Raw genomic sequence first — 17,080 nt, 5'->3', positions numbered from 1 at the left:
GGGGGATGGGGTCAAAACTGTGAAGAGAGAAACTGTGTGAAGTGTAGCCATGCTAAATGCTCCTTAGACATGATGCTCCTCTCTGGGAACTGTGCCAGAGCTCCAGCAAGAAGAGGATCAGATGTTTGACGCAGTGGAAACCCTCCATGCCATACGGGATGACTCATGGGCAAAAGCCCCACACAGCAACAAGGCCATGCTCACACCAAAGCAGGGGATTCTGACTGGTGGGATAAGGTCTTGATGGAGATAGGAGGATCCTGGCTGCAGGGAAAGGCACAGCTCCCACTCTGGAGAGCCCCAGAAAAGACACCAGCTTTCCCTGTGACTTGTAGATATTGAAAATAAGAGTCAAAATCACGTCCCAATGGCAGGGCACTGGAACTAGATGGTCTTCAAGGTCCCTCCCAACCCAAACCAGTTTGTGATTCTATAATCAGAGAGGAGAAAAGATTTTGTAGGTTAATGGAGGGAGAAGGTAAGGAACAGCTGTGAGGATCTCTTGGTAGGAAGAAGACTGGGGTCACTGGTCCCCATCAGGACCTGGCATTGTCTTGAGGCCCTTAGAAATGGCCCTTAATGTTCCCTGCTCCCACTTTACTTCCAGAGAGTGCCCTTTGCTGGAATAACAACTCCAAGAAAAGTCATGTACCAAAAAGGGCTGAGGGATGGTGGCAAGTGCAGGACATGGGTTCCTGTAGAAGGGTGGGTGTGGAGAAGGGTACACGAGGCTATCCCAAGCCAACAGTGATGGACAGCACTCACCCAGCACGGCTCTGGGGGCTGCTGAGCCCTGCAGCCTCCACTGCTGAGGGGCTGGGCATCCCTGGATGGGGCAGCCCATCTCTGTAGGAGCTGGATGGTGGAGACTGGGTGTGTGGAAAGATTGCCCTGGTGACATGGATCCAGGCTAGTTGTAGAGCAGAGCAGCTTGAGGTTGCTTTGGGCATCCCAGCTTGTGTCTGGAATGAAATGTTTTACCTGCAGGGATCATATGAGCTCCTTGGCACCACTGCAGAGCCATCAGCAGTGGTGAGGAGGAGGAACAGATCTACCTCAGCTGAAAACAGATGGGTGAGGGCATTGCTGGCACTGGCATCCACCTTGCAGCTGCTCACATTGCCCATTCCCTCTTTCTGGCTCTCCTGATTCCTGTCTTGGTCCTGACAGTACAGATGTGCCTCTGCCTTTCTGGCACATCCTCCGTGCCTCATTTCCCTCCTGGCTTTTTCCAGGTCCTCCTCCCCTAAAATGACGCAGCAGATGCGGGACCTGCAGCTGGCACAGGCCAGGAAGCCACCAGGCCCTTCCTCACCAAATGCAGCCAAGAGGCTCTACCGAAACCTGTCTGGGAAATTCCGCGTCAACTACACCTCCTTTGATGAGGGCAGTCTGGTGGGACGGGGTGAGAAGGAGAAGCTCCGCAAGTCCTACCTGGTCAGTGCCTACTGCCTCCAGCCAGATGGGGATAGAGGGTCTGTGGGGGCTGAGGGTCCCTGTGTGGGTGGTGCTGGAACCTGGGTGAGAACACAAGAATGTGTTAAGTGAAGCTGTGGCAAGTTCAGTTGGAGCTGTTCCAGGTGTTTCCTTGGCATCATCCAGATGTGTCTGAAAAGAGCTGATGCTCCCAAGCCCTTGGGATGAGGGCACCCTCTCCCTGATTGGGTTCATGGGGTGCTAATGAGGGTCCAGGGTGTTTGGTGGGATGGAGGGTGCCCTGTGCTCAGCCCAGCTGCATTTCTCCATTCACCCAGTTCCAAAGCAATGCTGCACTCTTTGAGGCTGTGGAGCTGCAGGACCTTGACAGGGTGCAGGAGCTGCTGAAGCACTACAGCCCTGAGGAGCTGGACCTCAACACCCCCAACAGCGAGGGGCTTCTGCCCCTGGACATCGCCATCATGACCAACAACGCTCCCATTGCCAGGGCCCTGCTGCAGGCAGGAGCAAAGGAGAGCCCACACTGTGAGTTGGGACAGGGAGCTGCACTCTGCTCATCACCTGGGTCTCCAGCGTGGTGCAGTGGGGCACTATGGACATTGGATGCAGGTGGGGAGGCGATCACTGGGCTGTGGGAGATTGCTGCAGGCTGCAGCAGGGCTCGAGGGGAACCGTGCGCTCAGGTGGACCCCAGGACCAGGACACAGAGGGGAGGATGGGGTGTCAGGGTGGGGAGTCATTGCCAGCAGAGGCAGAGCTTGCCCTAACCACCTTCTTCTCCCTCTCCTCCTGGGCTCTGTGGCCATGGCCACCCTCCCACAGTTGTGAGCCTGGAAAGCCGCTCGCTGCACCTCTCGACGCTGGTGCGGGAAGCGGAGCAGCGTGTCAACGAGCTGATGGCACAGGTGGTGAACGAGGCGCCCAACGCTGACTGCTCCGAGAAGGAGAAGCAGCTCAAGGCCTGGGAGTGGCGATTCCGGCTTTACAAGCGCATGAAGGCAGGGTTTGAGCATGCCCGTGAGTGACCACAGGAGGGCTGGGGGTTGGGGGGCTGTCCTGGTGTCGGGGGCTGTGGGGCTATGCATGGCACCAGCACCCATCAGAGGGTCCCTGCACCCTGTGGCCAGGACTTGCAGTATGGCTGCATGGAGGGGAGAACGTGTTCCATCAGAGAATACGTCCCTGGGGCTGGGGAGAGGCCCAAGATGGACACAGGAATGTTCAGAGTGACCATCCTCACTGTAGCAGTCCCTGTACCCTCTGTCCCCAGGAGTGCCAGATGCCCCCAGCAGCGTCCACCTCTCTGTGGCCAGCAGCTCCTCATTGCAGGTGACCTTCTGGGAGCCCCTGAGTGTCAACTCTGCCGTTGTCACCAAGTACAAAGGTAAGGACCAGGATTCCTGCACAGGGCAGGGTCACACAGCCACAGCAGGTACCTTGCACCCTACATCAACACAACAAAGCCGTGGGCAATGCTGCCAAGCCCCAGTCAGGCCACTTTTATGCTGGAGCACAGAAGAAGCCAGGGCAGCCTGACCATCACCCAAATGCTCTGAGCTAGACCAAACATCATCCTGCACCAAGGCAAAACTTGGGGTGTCACTTGTAAGCTGCCCCCTCATCCTGCACACTGAGAAAACTTTGTTGTTATGCACCCTTCACCCACTTAAACCAGGTATTTTTGGCTTCTGTAAGAATTTCTTCCATCCCCTACTTTTGAGCCACCAATTAAAGATGCTGACACCATCTTACGTGGCTTGGTGAGGACAGCAGCTCCCTATGACCTTCCCCCCACTAATAATTGCCTTTTCCCCTGCCTTCACTCTGCTGCCTCCATCTCCTGTGCATTTTCAGTCCCCCTGCAGCTGCTGTCTGTGACATGCTGCCCCAGCCCTGGTGGCCTGTCCCCACTCCAGGGCCTCATGGCACGTTGGGGTCTCTCTCCTTGCAGTGGAGTGGAGCTGTTCCCCCACCTTCTCACCATTGCTGGGAGAAGCTGTGATCGACAAGCTGAAGGACCTGCACTTTACCATTCAGGGGCTGGTGTCGGTGAGTGCCAGGGGTGCCCACAGTGGGCAGGGATCAGCAGGGAGAACCCACAGCTGGGAAAACCACAGGCCATAGTGCAGCCCATGGGGAAGGAATCAGGCACTGGCACAGGCTGCCCACAGCAGTGGCAGAGTCATCATCCCTGGAAATGTTCAAAAGACATGTATTTGGTACTTGGGGACATGGTTTAGTGGTGGCCTTGGCAGTGGTTGGACTCGATGATCTTAGACGCCTTTTCCAGCCTTAATGATTCTTTGTTTCTGTGATCATTCTGAGCAGGAACAATAGGATTGTGCCATGCTGCGTGCCATGGGCACAGCTTGGGCAGAGCCAAGTGTGGGGCTGGGAGAGGCATCTGCTTGTCCCTGCACGGCCACAGCCTCTGACAGTGGGGAACCTCCCTGACAGGGTGCCTGGGGACTCGGCAGTGACAGGCAGAATGGGCCCATTCACCCAATGCCTGATTTATCTTCTGGCTCTCACCACACTCCTGTGTCCACCCAGGCTTTTCCTGAGCAATAAATCAATGGCTCATTCCTCTGCCACCTGCACAGTCCAACCCCTTGCCCCAGCCCGGATGTCACCGAGAGGGGAGACCAGCCCCATCTCAATCTTCGGGAGCTCAGCAAGGTCATGGCTGGTGGGACTGTGGCTCCTGCTTTTTATCTTCCTGAGAAGCACAAGAGCCGTGCCTGGGCCAGCACTGGGGACACAGGGACCGTGGTGGGATGGAGCTCCGGATGGCAACATGGGCAGATGCTGGGATACATGGGGTGACCCTTAGCAGGGGCAGGCAGGCAGGGAGCACTGACTGAAGGAGCAGAGAGCACCCTCAGGGAGGTGAGAGCGGCTTAGGCACAGCAGCAGTGCCGAGCCCGGGAGCACTGTCAGGGCAGGAGCTGCCCCCGGTGTGGCAGGAGGGGCTCGAGCAGAGCCCAGAGCAGCACTGCTGCAAGGAACTGCTTCAAGCCCATCAATCACACTCTCAGAGCTGCTTCACAGGCTCCTGTCGCCTTCATGAGTGCCTGGAGGCCTGGCAACATCTGGCAGCTTCACTGGGCTTTAATCAGAGGCTTTAATCACTGTCACTGTGCTTCAAGCCCTTGACAGTACTGGGCCAGCTCCCAGTCTCCAGGGACTCCAGCACCCCAGTCCATGGGACTGAGTCTTTCAGGCTGGAGACTCTCTGGCGAGGGGCATTTGCAATGTCCAGTCTTTCCTCTGCATGCCCCAAACACACCCAGCAGGGCCACAGGGATCCTCTAGTGTCTCATAACATGGACTTTGTACAGGAGGGGAGCTAAGAGCCAGTGACCTGAGCTGTGGGCTCCCAGTGCTTACCAAGGTGTCCTGGAGCAGTGGGCTGGGGGGAATCCTCCTTGCCTCACCTGCCAAGCTGGGAGAGGCGGGGTGTGCTGAGTGTGCTGCTCTCCTTGCAGGGCACAGCGTACCACATCCGTGTGTCTGCCTACAACATGAAGGGCTGGGGTCCCCCGCAAGCCTCCACGCCCCCCTTTGCCATCCCTTCCAGTGAGTACCCTTGGGAACACTCCCACGGGAGCCAGCACAGGGTGGGTGGGGGACAGGGCAGCTCCCTGTGCCATCCAGAGCTTCCTCTCACTGCTGGGATGGGAGCGAGCAGACCCAGGGCAGAGGCAGAATTTGGAGTCTCAGGCCAGGCGGGGAGGCTGTGCCTGGGGTTCTGGGATGCTGCCCCCAGCCAACAGGTGCTTTGCTAAATACTGATTTTTCAGACTTGAATTATCATTACTGCCTGGGAAAGGCTGAGCCATTTCAGGCCACCTGGATCAGCTCATCCCACAGAGGAAGTTAGGAGGTGGCTAAGAGCCAGGATTCAGAGTGGTCCTGGGTGCCAGTGGCCTCCTACTCTGTGCCACCACAAGGTCTCTCCCATCCAGCCCAGACCCAAGGACCTGCATTCCCTGACATGGAGCCGGGATGGGGGTCCCAGCAGAGGCCAGCTCTGGGTTGTCAGCACTCTCCTCCCCATGCTGGCCCTAGGAAGAGCATCAGGAAACAGCCACTCAGTGTCACACAAGGAACCCTGGGGTGCTGCATGGAGAAGGGCCAGGAGGACTGAGCTGGAACGAGCAGCCCAAAGGGTGAAGTTTAGAATGGAAGGGACTCCAGAATGGCTTCTGCCACTTGTCACCAGTCCCAAAACAGGTGCCTGTGTGGTGTCCCATGGGATTGGTGCTGTGAATGAGTAAGGAGCAGCCCCATGGGAGGCTGAGCTTGTCCCAAGGATCAGCCATGGAAGCACATCTTGTACCACCATGCTGCAGGCACCCAGGGAGCAGGGCTGCTGCTCCTGGGGGCAGTGAAGGCACAGGGAACAGGTGGAGGTGAACACTGATGGGTCAGAGATGTGCAGCACCATGCACAGTTCTGGCTGCAGATCCATAGAGCACTGAAATCACCAAAAATACATTTGCATGTCTAGGAATGAACATAGCAAGGGCACAGCAGTCGACTACCCTGGCTTTATCTTGTCCTTGTCATGTTTGCACCCACTTTAAAACTCATTTGCCATCTCACACAGGTCGCATTTCCTGTGACCAAGATTCAGGTGGCATCAATTGAGTCTGGCTGAAGTGAATCAGACAGGAGTGGGGTTTATTTATTTTTATTGCCAGTAATATTTCTCCCTTCAGTAGAGATCCCTTCCTGGCCCAGCAGAATATAGTCAGGCACCTCCCTGGGTGTTTTTAAAGCTACTAAAAATAGCAGCAAGTTCCAGCCAAAGTTAACAGAACTGAACTTTCCATGGAAAACAGCAGCGGGCAGGACACAGGGGGTGTTTAAAGCAATTAATATAAAGTTGAGGGAGAAGAGCCGGCAGGTCCCCAGCCCTGCTCATGGTCCTGCTGCCGTCCCACAGCGGGTGGAGCTGGTGGGAGTTTATTTATGTGTTTGTCGAGGTAAGCCCAGCTCCCAGCGCTCATCTGGAGTAACTGGGGAAGACCTGGAGGAAGAGACTGGAAAGAATTTTCTTTTTTGAAGCCAGTGAAGTGCAGCAGCAACAGACAGAACCTTGTTCCTTCCCTCTGGTGTGTCCCTGCTTCGCTGTGGGGAGGCCAGTGGCCATGGGTTGCTGTGCAGAGCTGGCTGTTCCTGGGAAGAGTGGCACAAAGCTGGGGATCTCCCAGCACATCCAGAGGTGCCCAGCACCCACAACTGCTGCCATGCTGTGGCAGGGGGGGACACCCAGATGATGTGGGAGGAGAGGACCCCTTTTTCCCCAGGCCAAGAGCTGTGATGTTGGTCTGTCCCCACAGACTGGCGGGAGTATGATGGCCGGGCGCCGCGGCGGAGGGGACAGGCTGAAGCTCTGGACCATCTGCTGGGCCAGGTGAAGACCGTCCACCAGCACTGCATTTGCCATGGTGAGCCCACAGCACAGTGCTCCAGGGAGGCTGGAGGGGGGCAGCTGAGTCCCCCAGGGTTGTGGTGTGATCCACAGAGCTGGGGTGGTGCAGGAATAGGTCTGTGCCATGGATGAACAGAGCAGGGGGACAGACAACCAATGGGTTGGCATCAGCTCTTCATCTCCTGCTGCAGCATCCTCTACTCTCTGCTCCACAGAGCCCTGCAAGAACCAGCCCCAGAGCAGAAAGCATTCGGTCTCCAAGAGCCTCAAGCACCTCTTCCACCCTGGCAGCAAGTTTCTCAAGACACTGAAGCGGTGAGAGGCTGGTGCATGGGGTTGGTGAGATCCCCTTTCCCAGCAGGGCCACAGAGCTGCCCATCCTGAGAGCTGTGCCTGCACACTCGGGGCTGGGGGTGCTCAGAGCAGGGTCTGCACCAGGAGTGAGCTGCTGGTGTCAGTAGAGATGAATCCCATGGTCCAGAGATCAAAGGTTCTCTTGGTGTCTCCATTTGGACTGGCCAAGCTGTGCTGGTGTCCAGATCCCTGCACCACCTCTGAGGGTCACTTGGCACCCAACCTTGTTCAGACACAGAGTGTCCCCTGCAGAGTCTGGCCCATCTTTGTCCCATGTGTCGCAGGGCCATGGGCCATGGTATCTGCTGGGACATGTTGGGTTCCTGTTCCTGCTCCTGTACCAGCCACACGCCTCTTCTGCCACGGGCTGTTGGAGAGAAGTGGAGACCTGGGGCAGAGCATCTCCTCTTCCCTCAGGAAAGAGGCCCTTTGGGAGATGGAGCTGGGAGCTGAGGGTGGCACTGAAGTCTGTGTTCCCTCCCATGCAGGGGCCTCTACCTGACAGCCATCTTCTACAAGGATGACAACATCCTGGTGACGCACGAAGACCAGATCCCCGTGGTGGAGATCGATGACACCTACTCCTGCCTACTCATGCAGGATTTCCTCTGGCTCACCAAGGTGGATGGTTGAGGGACCCTGTGCTTGGGCAGAGTGCCAGGAGTGCCAGGATGACACAGGCAGGCATCAGGCAACACCGCTGCCCCTCCAGCCCAGACACTGGGGCTTGGCAGTACAGGCAGCCCATAGACTTGCTGCTTGCTGGGGTTCAGCATGGACCAGGAAACTTCCAGGGAATGGCATTTCATCCCACCCCCTGGAAGCCCAAAGATGGGTGACAGACCAGTACCACACTGGGCAGGCTCTGTGCCAGGGTGGGTGGGCACTGCCTCTCCACAGGGATGTCAGTGGCTGTTGAGCTGCTTCCTCTCAGCATCCTTCCATAGCACCTCTGCCTCTGCTGTAGGATGCACAGGGAGCTGCTGCCAGCTCCTCCAGTGTCAGCAGACTTTGGGAAAGGGCATGTGGGCACCTCAGGGCCAAAATAATTTGCTGGGTGGTCCTTATCTACTGATGGAGAGTGCTTGCTTCTCCCTCCCCACCCTGGCCAACCTGTATTCAAACTTAAGGGATCAGTCCTAGATGAAGATGGATGTCTGAGTGAACACAGCTCAGGGCTGCCCTCGAGTACAGAGTCTGGAGTTATCTCAGTGCCTCTGAGTTATCTCTGTGGCACAGGGATTTATTAGCATCCCTGCTGAGAGGTGCTGCATGCCCAAGAACATTCCTAACCCAACTCAGAGAGGCAAACAATTTCCCCAAAACCCCCTAGTGTGACCCAGCTGCAACAGCAGTGACACTCTATGGTGTGTGCAGGTTTCATGTATGTGGGATGAGATCCTGTGGCTGCGGCAGTGTGTCACCGTGTCCCAGTCCTCCTGCTCCTGCATCCTGCAGACGCGCTTCAAGATGCTGCTCGCCATCTCACAGATGCAGGTGAGGGTCAGCCTGGGTGGGGAACAAACCCTTCAAGTGGGACACTGGGGGCTGAGCTCCCTCAGGAACAGCGTGCAAAGGTACCACAGTCAGGATAAACTCAGGATCTGCTGGCCATGACTGGGTGCCACTCACTCATCCTCCCTGGCAGGACTCCAGCCATGGGACAGTGAGGTGCCAGGTGTCATGGCAGTCTCGTGCACAGGGGCTGGGGACCATCAGGGTGCTTTTCTGGGCAGACTGGTTCTGGACAGGCAGCTGCAGGCACATCCCAGCTGCCCAGACCCACTGTGCCTCTGGGATGTCCCCTGACCCTCTGCGTTCTCCTGCCTTCCCACCCTGTCGCACAGGGGCTGCTGGGCATCCAGGACCTGGGGCAGGTCTTCTTTGAGCCCATCAAAGACAAACAGGGCAACATCCTCATCGTCACCCTGAAGGAGGTGAAGACCAACCAGACCTTCGAGAGCGTCCGCTGGGTCCCCATCTGCAAGCTGCAGACCAGCCGCAAGTCCGTGTCCTCCCCAGAGGAGCCCACTGCTCTGGACACGCTGCTCATCTCTGTCCAGGTGTGTGCTGGGGCTCCTGGGGCAAGGACTGCAGTGGGCTCCCCTGGCAAACACCAGCGCTCCCTGTTCCTCCTCGGCCTGGAAAGGTCACAGCAGAGGGGGAGCAGAGCCCAGCCAGCCTCCAAAAATCCTGTTGTTTCAAGGGGAGGCATCAAGTTGGTGCCAGATTCACCCTGGCAGGACCAGGTTGTCTTCCTGTGCCGCTCCCCTTCTCCAGCTGGACTGGCTGTGCTACAGCATCAGCACAACCCCCGCTGTGAGGACTTGCTCAGTCCAGCAGTGCCTTTGTTCCCAGGACAAGCTGGCTTATCACCAGCGGAGCAGCCATGCCCTCTCCCCAGGCCTCTACCTGGGCTACTTGAAGCTGTGCAGTGCCGTGGATCAGATCCGAGTGCTGGTGCCAGAGCAGCTCCCCAATATCCTGTGCCACGTCAAGATTCGCTCCAACCCCAACATCTCCAGGTGGGATTTGCAGGCTGCTCTGTCCCACCCCGGCTAACAGCATCCATCACCTCCTGCTTCAGCAGCAGCATAATATTCCCTCTTACCTCTGCCATGCAGTGCTCTCAGGCACAGGGTGGGATTTTTAGGGTGTCCTGTGTGGGGCCAGGGCTGAACCTGACAATCCTTGTGGGTTCCATCCAGCTCAGCATATTCTGTGATTCTGATTCAGCTTAGGGCAAACCAAGTTCCCTCCCTACCTCCACCTCTCCCACATCTCTGGGGAGGAGCAGCCAAGCAAACACAGCTCTCAGAGAAATTATGTCCACATCCACCCCAACTGCTCCCTCTTTCACCTGTCTATCTCTGGCCTTCTGCAGGGAGGAGTGGGAGTGGCTGCAGAAGATGGCCAGCGTGGAGGAGCCTGTTCCCACAGAGCCAGAGGCTGACAGGTCCCAGAACCCCTTGTTTCAGGAGCTCCAAGTGGCCATCAAGGAGCTGATGACCCTGGTGAACATCCCGCTGCAAGAGGTAGAGGCAGAAGCCAAGGTCTGAGGCAGAGGGAGGGGACGGGGCTGTGAGCACCCAGATTTAGTTCTGTGCAAGCAGAAAGTGAGTGGTGAGTCTGCCTGCCCAGGGACAGTGTCCACAGGAGCTGTTTGTCCTTCCCACGCTGTACCCCCAAAGAAACAGTGGCAAATCTGTGTTTGTCACTGCTGCCAGTTGTTTGGTCCTGGGCAGCCAGAGACCAGCCCAGCTCTGCCCCTCCAAAGCAGGCTGGTCCCTGGCCAGTGCTGGGCTGGAGCTGCAGCCCCTGGGACCAGACTGCATGGGGAGAAACCGTCCTCCACCATACCATGCCAAGTATCTGCTTGGAAGCAACCCGGCAGCCCCAGTGATGGGCATGTACTTGTGGCTGGGCAGCTGGGAGGGCACCTCCCTGCACACCACTGAGCCATTGCTGATGGCATGTTTTTGACACCCTGCCACCGTGACTTTGACCAGAAGTTTTGAGACTTTTAGGAAAAATTAGAAAAGAAATGATGAGATTATGCAGATCATGCCAGAAGCAAGGAGCCTCTGGTTGTGTGCTGAAACTGCAGGTGGTCCCTGAGGACTACTCAGGGACACCTCCTCTGTGCATGGGGACTGAGCAGAGGCCCTACCAGGTGATGTGTGCAGCTGTTACCTCTGCTGTCTTCTTGCAGGCCAAAGACTTCCGTCTGTACAGCCAAGAGGTGCTGGACTTTGGGGATCAGGTCTCCTTCCTGCTGCTGCTGCCTCCATCAGACGACGTCTGCACTGCTCCAGGCCAGAACAATCCTTATACCCCTCGCTCTGGCTTCCTCACACTGCCACTGCAGATCTTCGAGCTGGGTAAGGAGAGGGAATGCCAAAACCCAACCCTGCTGGTCCTCTTGTCCTCTGAGGCCCCCTGAGAGCTGGGATGGGCAGTGGGGTGGCTAGAGTTTCCTCACTCCCTGGGGAGGAGGGATGGAGGGGTGTACTGAGGCCTGTCCAGGTGGACTAATGGACAGTGCTGCCTCCTCACCTTGAGTGATAGGGAGGAGCCTGCAGGGCATCCACAGCATGGGACCTCATGTCTTTCATCCCCCTCTCTCTCTTGTTTCCTCTCCCAGTCCACTTCTTCACGTATGACCGGGAGTTCATCACGCAGTACTGCCAGGTGTCTGCCCTGCTGGAGCTGGAGTCGCTCCTCTCCCAGCAGAGCCTCAGGGAGGCTTTCTCTGATGCTGAGCTCTCCACTGCCAAGCAGAGGCACCAGCAGGTTCAGGACTACATCCAGGTATGGGGTGAGAGCCAGGCTCAACATTGCCCCTGACCTGCCAGGATTCAGGCAGCAGCATCTGCACCAAGGCTGTTCCCTGGTTTTGGTGGCTCCGGGGGTTTCTCTGATGTGGCTGATGGGCAGCAGAAGGCTGGTTTTTCATAGATTCATGGAATGGTTTGGGTTGGAGTAGACATTAAACCTCATCCACTTCCACCTTCCACTATCCCAGGTTGCTCCAAGCCCCATCCAGCCTGGCCTTGGACACTTCCAGGGATCCAGGGGCAGCCACAGCTTCTCTGGGCACCCTGTGCCAGGGCCTCCCCACCCTCCCAGCCAAGAATTCTTTCCCAATATTCCATCTAATCCTGCCCTCTGGCAGTGGGAAGCCATTCACCCTTGTCACTCCAGTCCCTTGTCCTGTCCATCCAGGCCCTTGTCCCATCCCTCCATACCCTTGTCCCAAGTCCCTCTTCATCTCTCCTGGAGCCTCTTTAGGCACTGGAAGGGCCTCTGAGGTCTCCCTGGAGCCTTCTCTTCTCCAGGCTGAAGTTGCTTTATTGAGCATCTTCTTATTGCAATGATCACATTAAAAATCCTAAGGAGAGACCCAAAGGTTTCTGCAGTGCACATGCCCTCCTTGCTAGAAAAGGGCCTGCAAGTGCATTTTGGGATGGACATGCAAAAAAGCATCCCTGTCCCCAGCACCCTGCTGAACCAGCATCCTCCTCCTACCTGAGAACACTTTCTTTGCATTTCCTGGCCCAGAGATTCCCCCAAAGCTCCAGGGAGAGGTGTGTGTACAGACTCCGTGTTTTGCCATGGGACTTTCTCGTTTCTGTCGTTTGCTGTGTGAAAGGACTCCTCCATTTCCTCTGTTGGCAGCAAATGGAGGAGATCTGGCGAGAGATGCGCTGGATCATGGATGTCCTGCAGCACGCCCGCTACAAGCAGCCCTCCTGTGGGGTCTCTCTCAGCGGCTTCCTCAGCGAGGCCGGGGGGCCAATGAAGGAGCAAACCCGATCCTCCTTGTCCCACCTTGACTACCTTCCGTCCCCAGTGCCCTCACCGGAGACCAGCCGCAAGCTCAACTCTGGTAAGGACCCAGCTGTGCCAAGCTCCTGCCTGCTGGGCCCAGGGGCTGCCCGTGCCCAGTGGGTCGGGGTGGCTGCGCCCGAGGTGCCAGCAGGGCTGGAGCCAGGAGCATGGGCAGGGCAGTCAGTCTCAGCCGGGGCAGGACCTGCTCTGCCGTGTCTGTGACATGGGGATAACCTCAGAGCTTTCCTTGGATTCCTCCTCAACGGGGGTTGTCTGCACTCAGGCTGAGCTCTCTTTGCTTCCCTCACCCTTCTCAGACTCGCACGGGCTGTCGGATGAGGAAGGCTCCTCGGAGGTGTTCCTGGCCACCGACAGCGACTACGACTCCAGCCGGGCGCAGAGCCCGAAGGAGCTCGACCTGGTGTTCTCCTCCTCGGGGCCCGAGAGCTGCAGCCGGAGGGGGGCCCGCAGCCTGCGGGACAGTGCCCCGGACGTCCTGCAGAGCCACGAGCTCAAGACCTCACCCCCAGTGCCGCCACCGTCCGAGGAGCCCCGGCCACCGGCCAAGCTCTATGACAGTGACTTTGTCCTGCCCAGCCGGCAGATCGAGCTGCTGCGCATCACGGAGAAGCGACAGGCGTACTGCGTTCGGACCAGCAGCCTGGACTTCCCCAAGCCCCACTGCCCCGCCCCGAGAAAGTCCTGCCCCGGCTCCGTGGACAGCTCCCCGGCAGAGAGCAGGACCACGGGCCACTGCAGCCAGCTCAGGCTGGGGACTGCCTCGACGCCCAGCCCCGAGCGCCGCCGGGGCGGACAGGGCTCGGAGCCCGTCTGCCGGACGCGCTCGGATGAGTGGACTCAGAACTCGCCAGAGCAGCAGCCAGAGCAGCCCGGGGGCTTGGCCGACCGAGGGAAGAAACCGGGCTCTGTCACCTTGAGGGTCTGCCCTCAGTATGAAACGGGACTCTCCAAAGAAACCAGTGTCAAGGTACCTGAGCCTGTGACAGGTGGCGGAGCGGCTCTGCTGTGCCTGGAGGGACAGGGCAGGCAGGATGGGGACAGACACAGCAGGGCTCACGTGCCCTGTACCTGACACTGCCCTCCCCATCCTCCACTGTCCCAGGGGTGAGGTCCCCTGGACACCCACAGCTCTCCTGCCCTGACTCCCTCTGTCCCTGCTGTAGTGATGAGGCTCCTGGTAGGACAGGGTGTCTTTGTAGGAGCAATGGCTGCTGCTACATAAGGAGTGAGCCAGGGCCACACATAGTGAATTTTGGGGACAAGGCGGTGGGGCTGAAGTTCAGCTCTTCATCTGTGGTTCAGCAGGTGACAGTAGGCTGGTGCTACCCAGTGTGGGCAGGCAGAGCAAAGGACACATTGCCACATCCTTGCCACATCCCAGTGTTCAAGCACATCATCCTTCTGGGCCAAAATTCAGCCGTCACCCCTGCCCTGGCCATGCTCCTCCTACAGCCTCCCCTTCCCAGTTGTGTGGTGTCTGCTCCAGCCTTCCCCATTAGGGAAGGGAGAGCAGCAGCCTTTTGTCTCCAGCCTGTGGAGGCACCTCCAGTGGCGGAACTCACTCCAGTTCCAGCTGGGGCAGCAGGCAAAGCTCCTTCCATGCTCCTTCAGACTATGCCGGAGCAGCTGTGTGACCTGACTTCTCTGCATGAGGGCTTTGTTGCCAAGAGCTGATCCCCCAGCTCTGATCACTCACACCTGCTCCAGGTGGGATCCCCTGGGATTCCCCAGGATGCACATCTTGGGCAGATCCCCCTCTGGCTTTGTGGCCTCCTTTGGTCCCAGCCACAGAGATCCTTCCCTTGTTAAAATTTCCCTTCCGAGACACTCCTGGTGCCCAGGACTGAGGATGATGGAGCAGAAAATCATTAAATCATGGACCGGTTTGGGTTGAAAGTGACCCTAAAGGAATGGCAGAGGAAGAACAGAGCCAACAAGCTGGTTGGTTTGTTACTTGGCAGGTTTGATAGCCAGTGTCTCTGCACCCAGCCAGGACATCCTAGCAGAGACAACTCTGCGTCACCAGATTATTTTCCATTTGAGGAATGCCCATAGATTTCTATGGAGCTGAAGTGCAGCCCTCGGGTTCTTGGCAGGCTGCCCATGTGGCTTTTGAAGTTGCAAAGCTCTGGACACGCCTGCCTGAAAGCGTTTTATGTTCTCCTGGAAGAAAGGCGAGTTCAAAGGCACGCCTCCTTGGCTGTGTAAATCGGCTGAGACCTGCTGTGGCTGTTCAGGGATGGCAGCGCTCACGTGGGCCCAGGGCTGGGACCACCCTGCCAGGGCAGCACTCCTGGCGCTCCACGAGCCCCACACGTGTGCCAAAGGAAACGCTGCCTTGCCTGGGCAAGGGTGGATGTCCTGCCTTTGGGCCTTTGAGGCCAAGCAGCAGCTCCCAGCATTAGCAGCCAGGGCCCTGATGAGCTCATTTTCTTGACAGGATTTGGGATTCACAGGGCTGTCCCCAGAGGAGCAGAGGGCAAGGGTAGCTGTTGGTGGGAGAACCCCAACCTCGTGCATGGGATGAAATTTAGCATCATGTGCCAAAGAGGTTTCAGTTGTAGTTTGGCAGAGCTGTTGTGGTCCAGCTGGTCTGAGGGTCTGGACCCTGCTCACAAGAGGGATTTCACACAGATCCCTCCATGGTACCAGGAGCAGGACAGGCACTGTCACTCTGCAGCTACAGGTGATGAGATGGTGGGGCAGCCTCAGCAGAGCTGTAGGTGACACATGCAAGGGTTGAGTGGCAAGGGAGAGAGGAGAGGAGGCAGGAGATCAGTCCATGAGTTTGGGCCCTGGCATGTTGGGGCACCCCTTGGGCATTCCCTGGACATAGTGTGCCCGTGGCTCTGTGCCAGGCTGCTTCCATCTGCTCTCTGGCATCTCTGGGGCAGCTGTTCCTCCACCCTCTCCGTTCCTCCATGCTGTGTGCTGCCTCCGGCCCCTGTTCCTCCTCATCCCTCCCCCTTACCATCCATCTCTCCCGCCTCTCTCTCTCCACAGCTGCACATCACCAGCCAGACGCCTGCCAGGGAGGTGGTCAAGTTGGTGGTGCTGGAGATGAACGACATCTCACGGGACGTGCTGGGCGGCTCGGCCGCCGTCTTCTACGGCGAGGAGCAGCTGGAGCACTTCGGACTGGTGTTCGCTGCTGGCGAGAGCGAGCGGTGGCTCCCCGATGACTTCTTACTCCTGTCCCTCCACACCAGCCAGCCCGAGGGGCGGTTCTACGTCCGCATCAAGGAGACGTCTCCTCTGGTGCTCCAGTACGGGCCAGCGACCACCGTATGAGAGGAGAGCCGGCGGGACGGAGTGGAGACCTCGGCTTCCAGAGAGCAGACAGCTCGTCTCTGATGCTTCCTTCTTCCACAGACACCCTCTCATCAGGCGTCCGCGGGGTGGAATGGGATCATACTGGGTTGTGTGTTATTTGTTTGTGCTATTTTTTAATTTTTTTTTTTTTTGACCAAAGAGACATCAAGACTCAGTTTTTCTGACTGGAAAAGAGGAGGGTGGAGTCCGGAGACCTCAGAGCTCAGGAGGAATCTCTGCAGGAATGGAATTTTTGAAAGTAAACATCTTCAAGGAGAAAGAGGGGGGGGAGAGAGAGAGAGAGGAAAAATATTACAAGAAGAAGCAGCAATACATTTTTTTTTTTTCCCTTTCGTATTTTTCTGAAAAACCTTGTTTGGGATTCACTGAAGGCAAAGCCACAGAGGATTGCTGAGGAGGGCTGTGGTGTCAGTGAGGAGAGGGCAGGAGCCACAAGGACAACCCTTGGAAGGGTGTTTTCCTATCTGCCCTCCTTTCACTGCACCTGGAGAAATGATTCTTGAACACAGTTCTTGAAACAAAATTATATTAGTATTTTTATTCTGAAAAAGTCAATAATCATTGTGCCAGAGCCACTGGAGTTGGGTAAAGGTGAAGACCCTTTGACTTGTGTCCAAGACTAAAGGAACCCATGCAGCCAGCCCCCTGCACTCGCAGACATGTCAATACCACACTAGAGATTTGCTATAGGGCATCCTCTGCAACCCCCTGGGATTCCCTGTCCCCCTGGGTGCTGTTTTGTTCTGGTGATTGTGCTTCTCTAGTACGTCCTACAGCATGACATATTGTTAGCCACTAGGTCTCCTGTTAACAAGGTAACTTTTCTGATCTCCTGTGGTCCATAGTAAAGACAACTGCTGCTGACCGCATATCACTTGTCCTTCTTGTGGCTTGGTGCGTAGCTTTCCATCATCCATCTCCCAAACCAGCCCTGGTTCCAAGGGCTGGGCTCCTCTTTCCCAGGAGTGTTTAGTGGCATGTTTTCCACACTGTGCAGCATTACATTAACACACAAATCACATGTGTGGGAGCAAAGTACAAGCCAAAAATGCTCTTCTGGGATTCATTGCTCTGTAAGGCAGCAAGATAAGCTTGGGCATGCCAAGGCATCACTTCCATGGGGTGGTGAAACCCCAGAGCTGTAGGGCTGGATGCCTAGGTCTG

The 17,080-nt window shown here is 57.1% G+C and overlaps 1 protein-coding gene across 6 annotated transcripts in view; it reads left to right on the top strand.

Moving 5' to 3' along the window:
• LOC131584575 (ankyrin repeat and fibronectin type-III domain-containing protein 1-like) overlaps positions 1-16,785 on the top strand; it is a 244,447-nt gene extending 227,662 nt beyond the window's left edge. For all 6 annotated transcript variants that reach the window (XM_058849855.1, XM_058849854.1, XM_058849856.1 and 3 more), the window contains 18 exons: positions 1,236-1,437; positions 1,755-1,962; positions 2,260-2,454; positions 2,708-2,821; positions 3,389-3,486; positions 4,926-5,016; positions 6,786-6,893; positions 7,093-7,192; positions 7,720-7,852; positions 8,609-8,728; positions 9,079-9,294; positions 9,590-9,756; positions 10,116-10,266; positions 10,944-11,112; positions 11,376-11,542; positions 12,410-12,620; positions 12,880-13,550; positions 15,587-16,785. In XM_058849855.1, the coding sequence (XP_058705838.1) occupies positions 1,236-1,437; positions 1,755-1,962; positions 2,260-2,454; positions 2,708-2,821; positions 3,389-3,486; positions 4,926-5,016; positions 6,786-6,893; positions 7,093-7,192; positions 7,720-7,852; positions 8,609-8,728; positions 9,079-9,294; positions 9,590-9,756; positions 10,116-10,266; positions 10,944-11,112; positions 11,376-11,542; positions 12,410-12,620; positions 12,880-13,550; positions 15,587-15,874 (3,409 nt within the window). In that variant the 3' untranslated portion in view covers positions 15,875-16,785. The remainder of the gene's footprint in view (positions 1-1,235; positions 1,438-1,754; positions 1,963-2,259; positions 2,455-2,707; positions 2,822-3,388; positions 3,487-4,925; positions 5,017-6,785; positions 6,894-7,092; positions 7,193-7,719; positions 7,853-8,608; positions 8,729-9,078; positions 9,295-9,589; positions 9,757-10,115; positions 10,267-10,943; positions 11,113-11,375; positions 11,543-12,409; positions 12,621-12,879; positions 13,551-15,586) is intronic.
• Positions 16,786-17,080: the final 295 nt, after the last annotated feature.

The sequence above is a fragment of the Poecile atricapillus genome, chromosome 14 (genome assembly GCF_030490865.1).
Source record: "Poecile atricapillus isolate bPoeAtr1 chromosome 14, bPoeAtr1.hap1, whole genome shotgun sequence".
In the NCBI taxonomy this organism is placed as follows: Eukaryota; Metazoa; Chordata; class Aves; order Passeriformes; family Paridae; genus Poecile; species Poecile atricapillus.
Note: the sequence above shows the minus strand (reverse complement) of the source record. Positions and strands in the feature narration are given on the sequence as shown.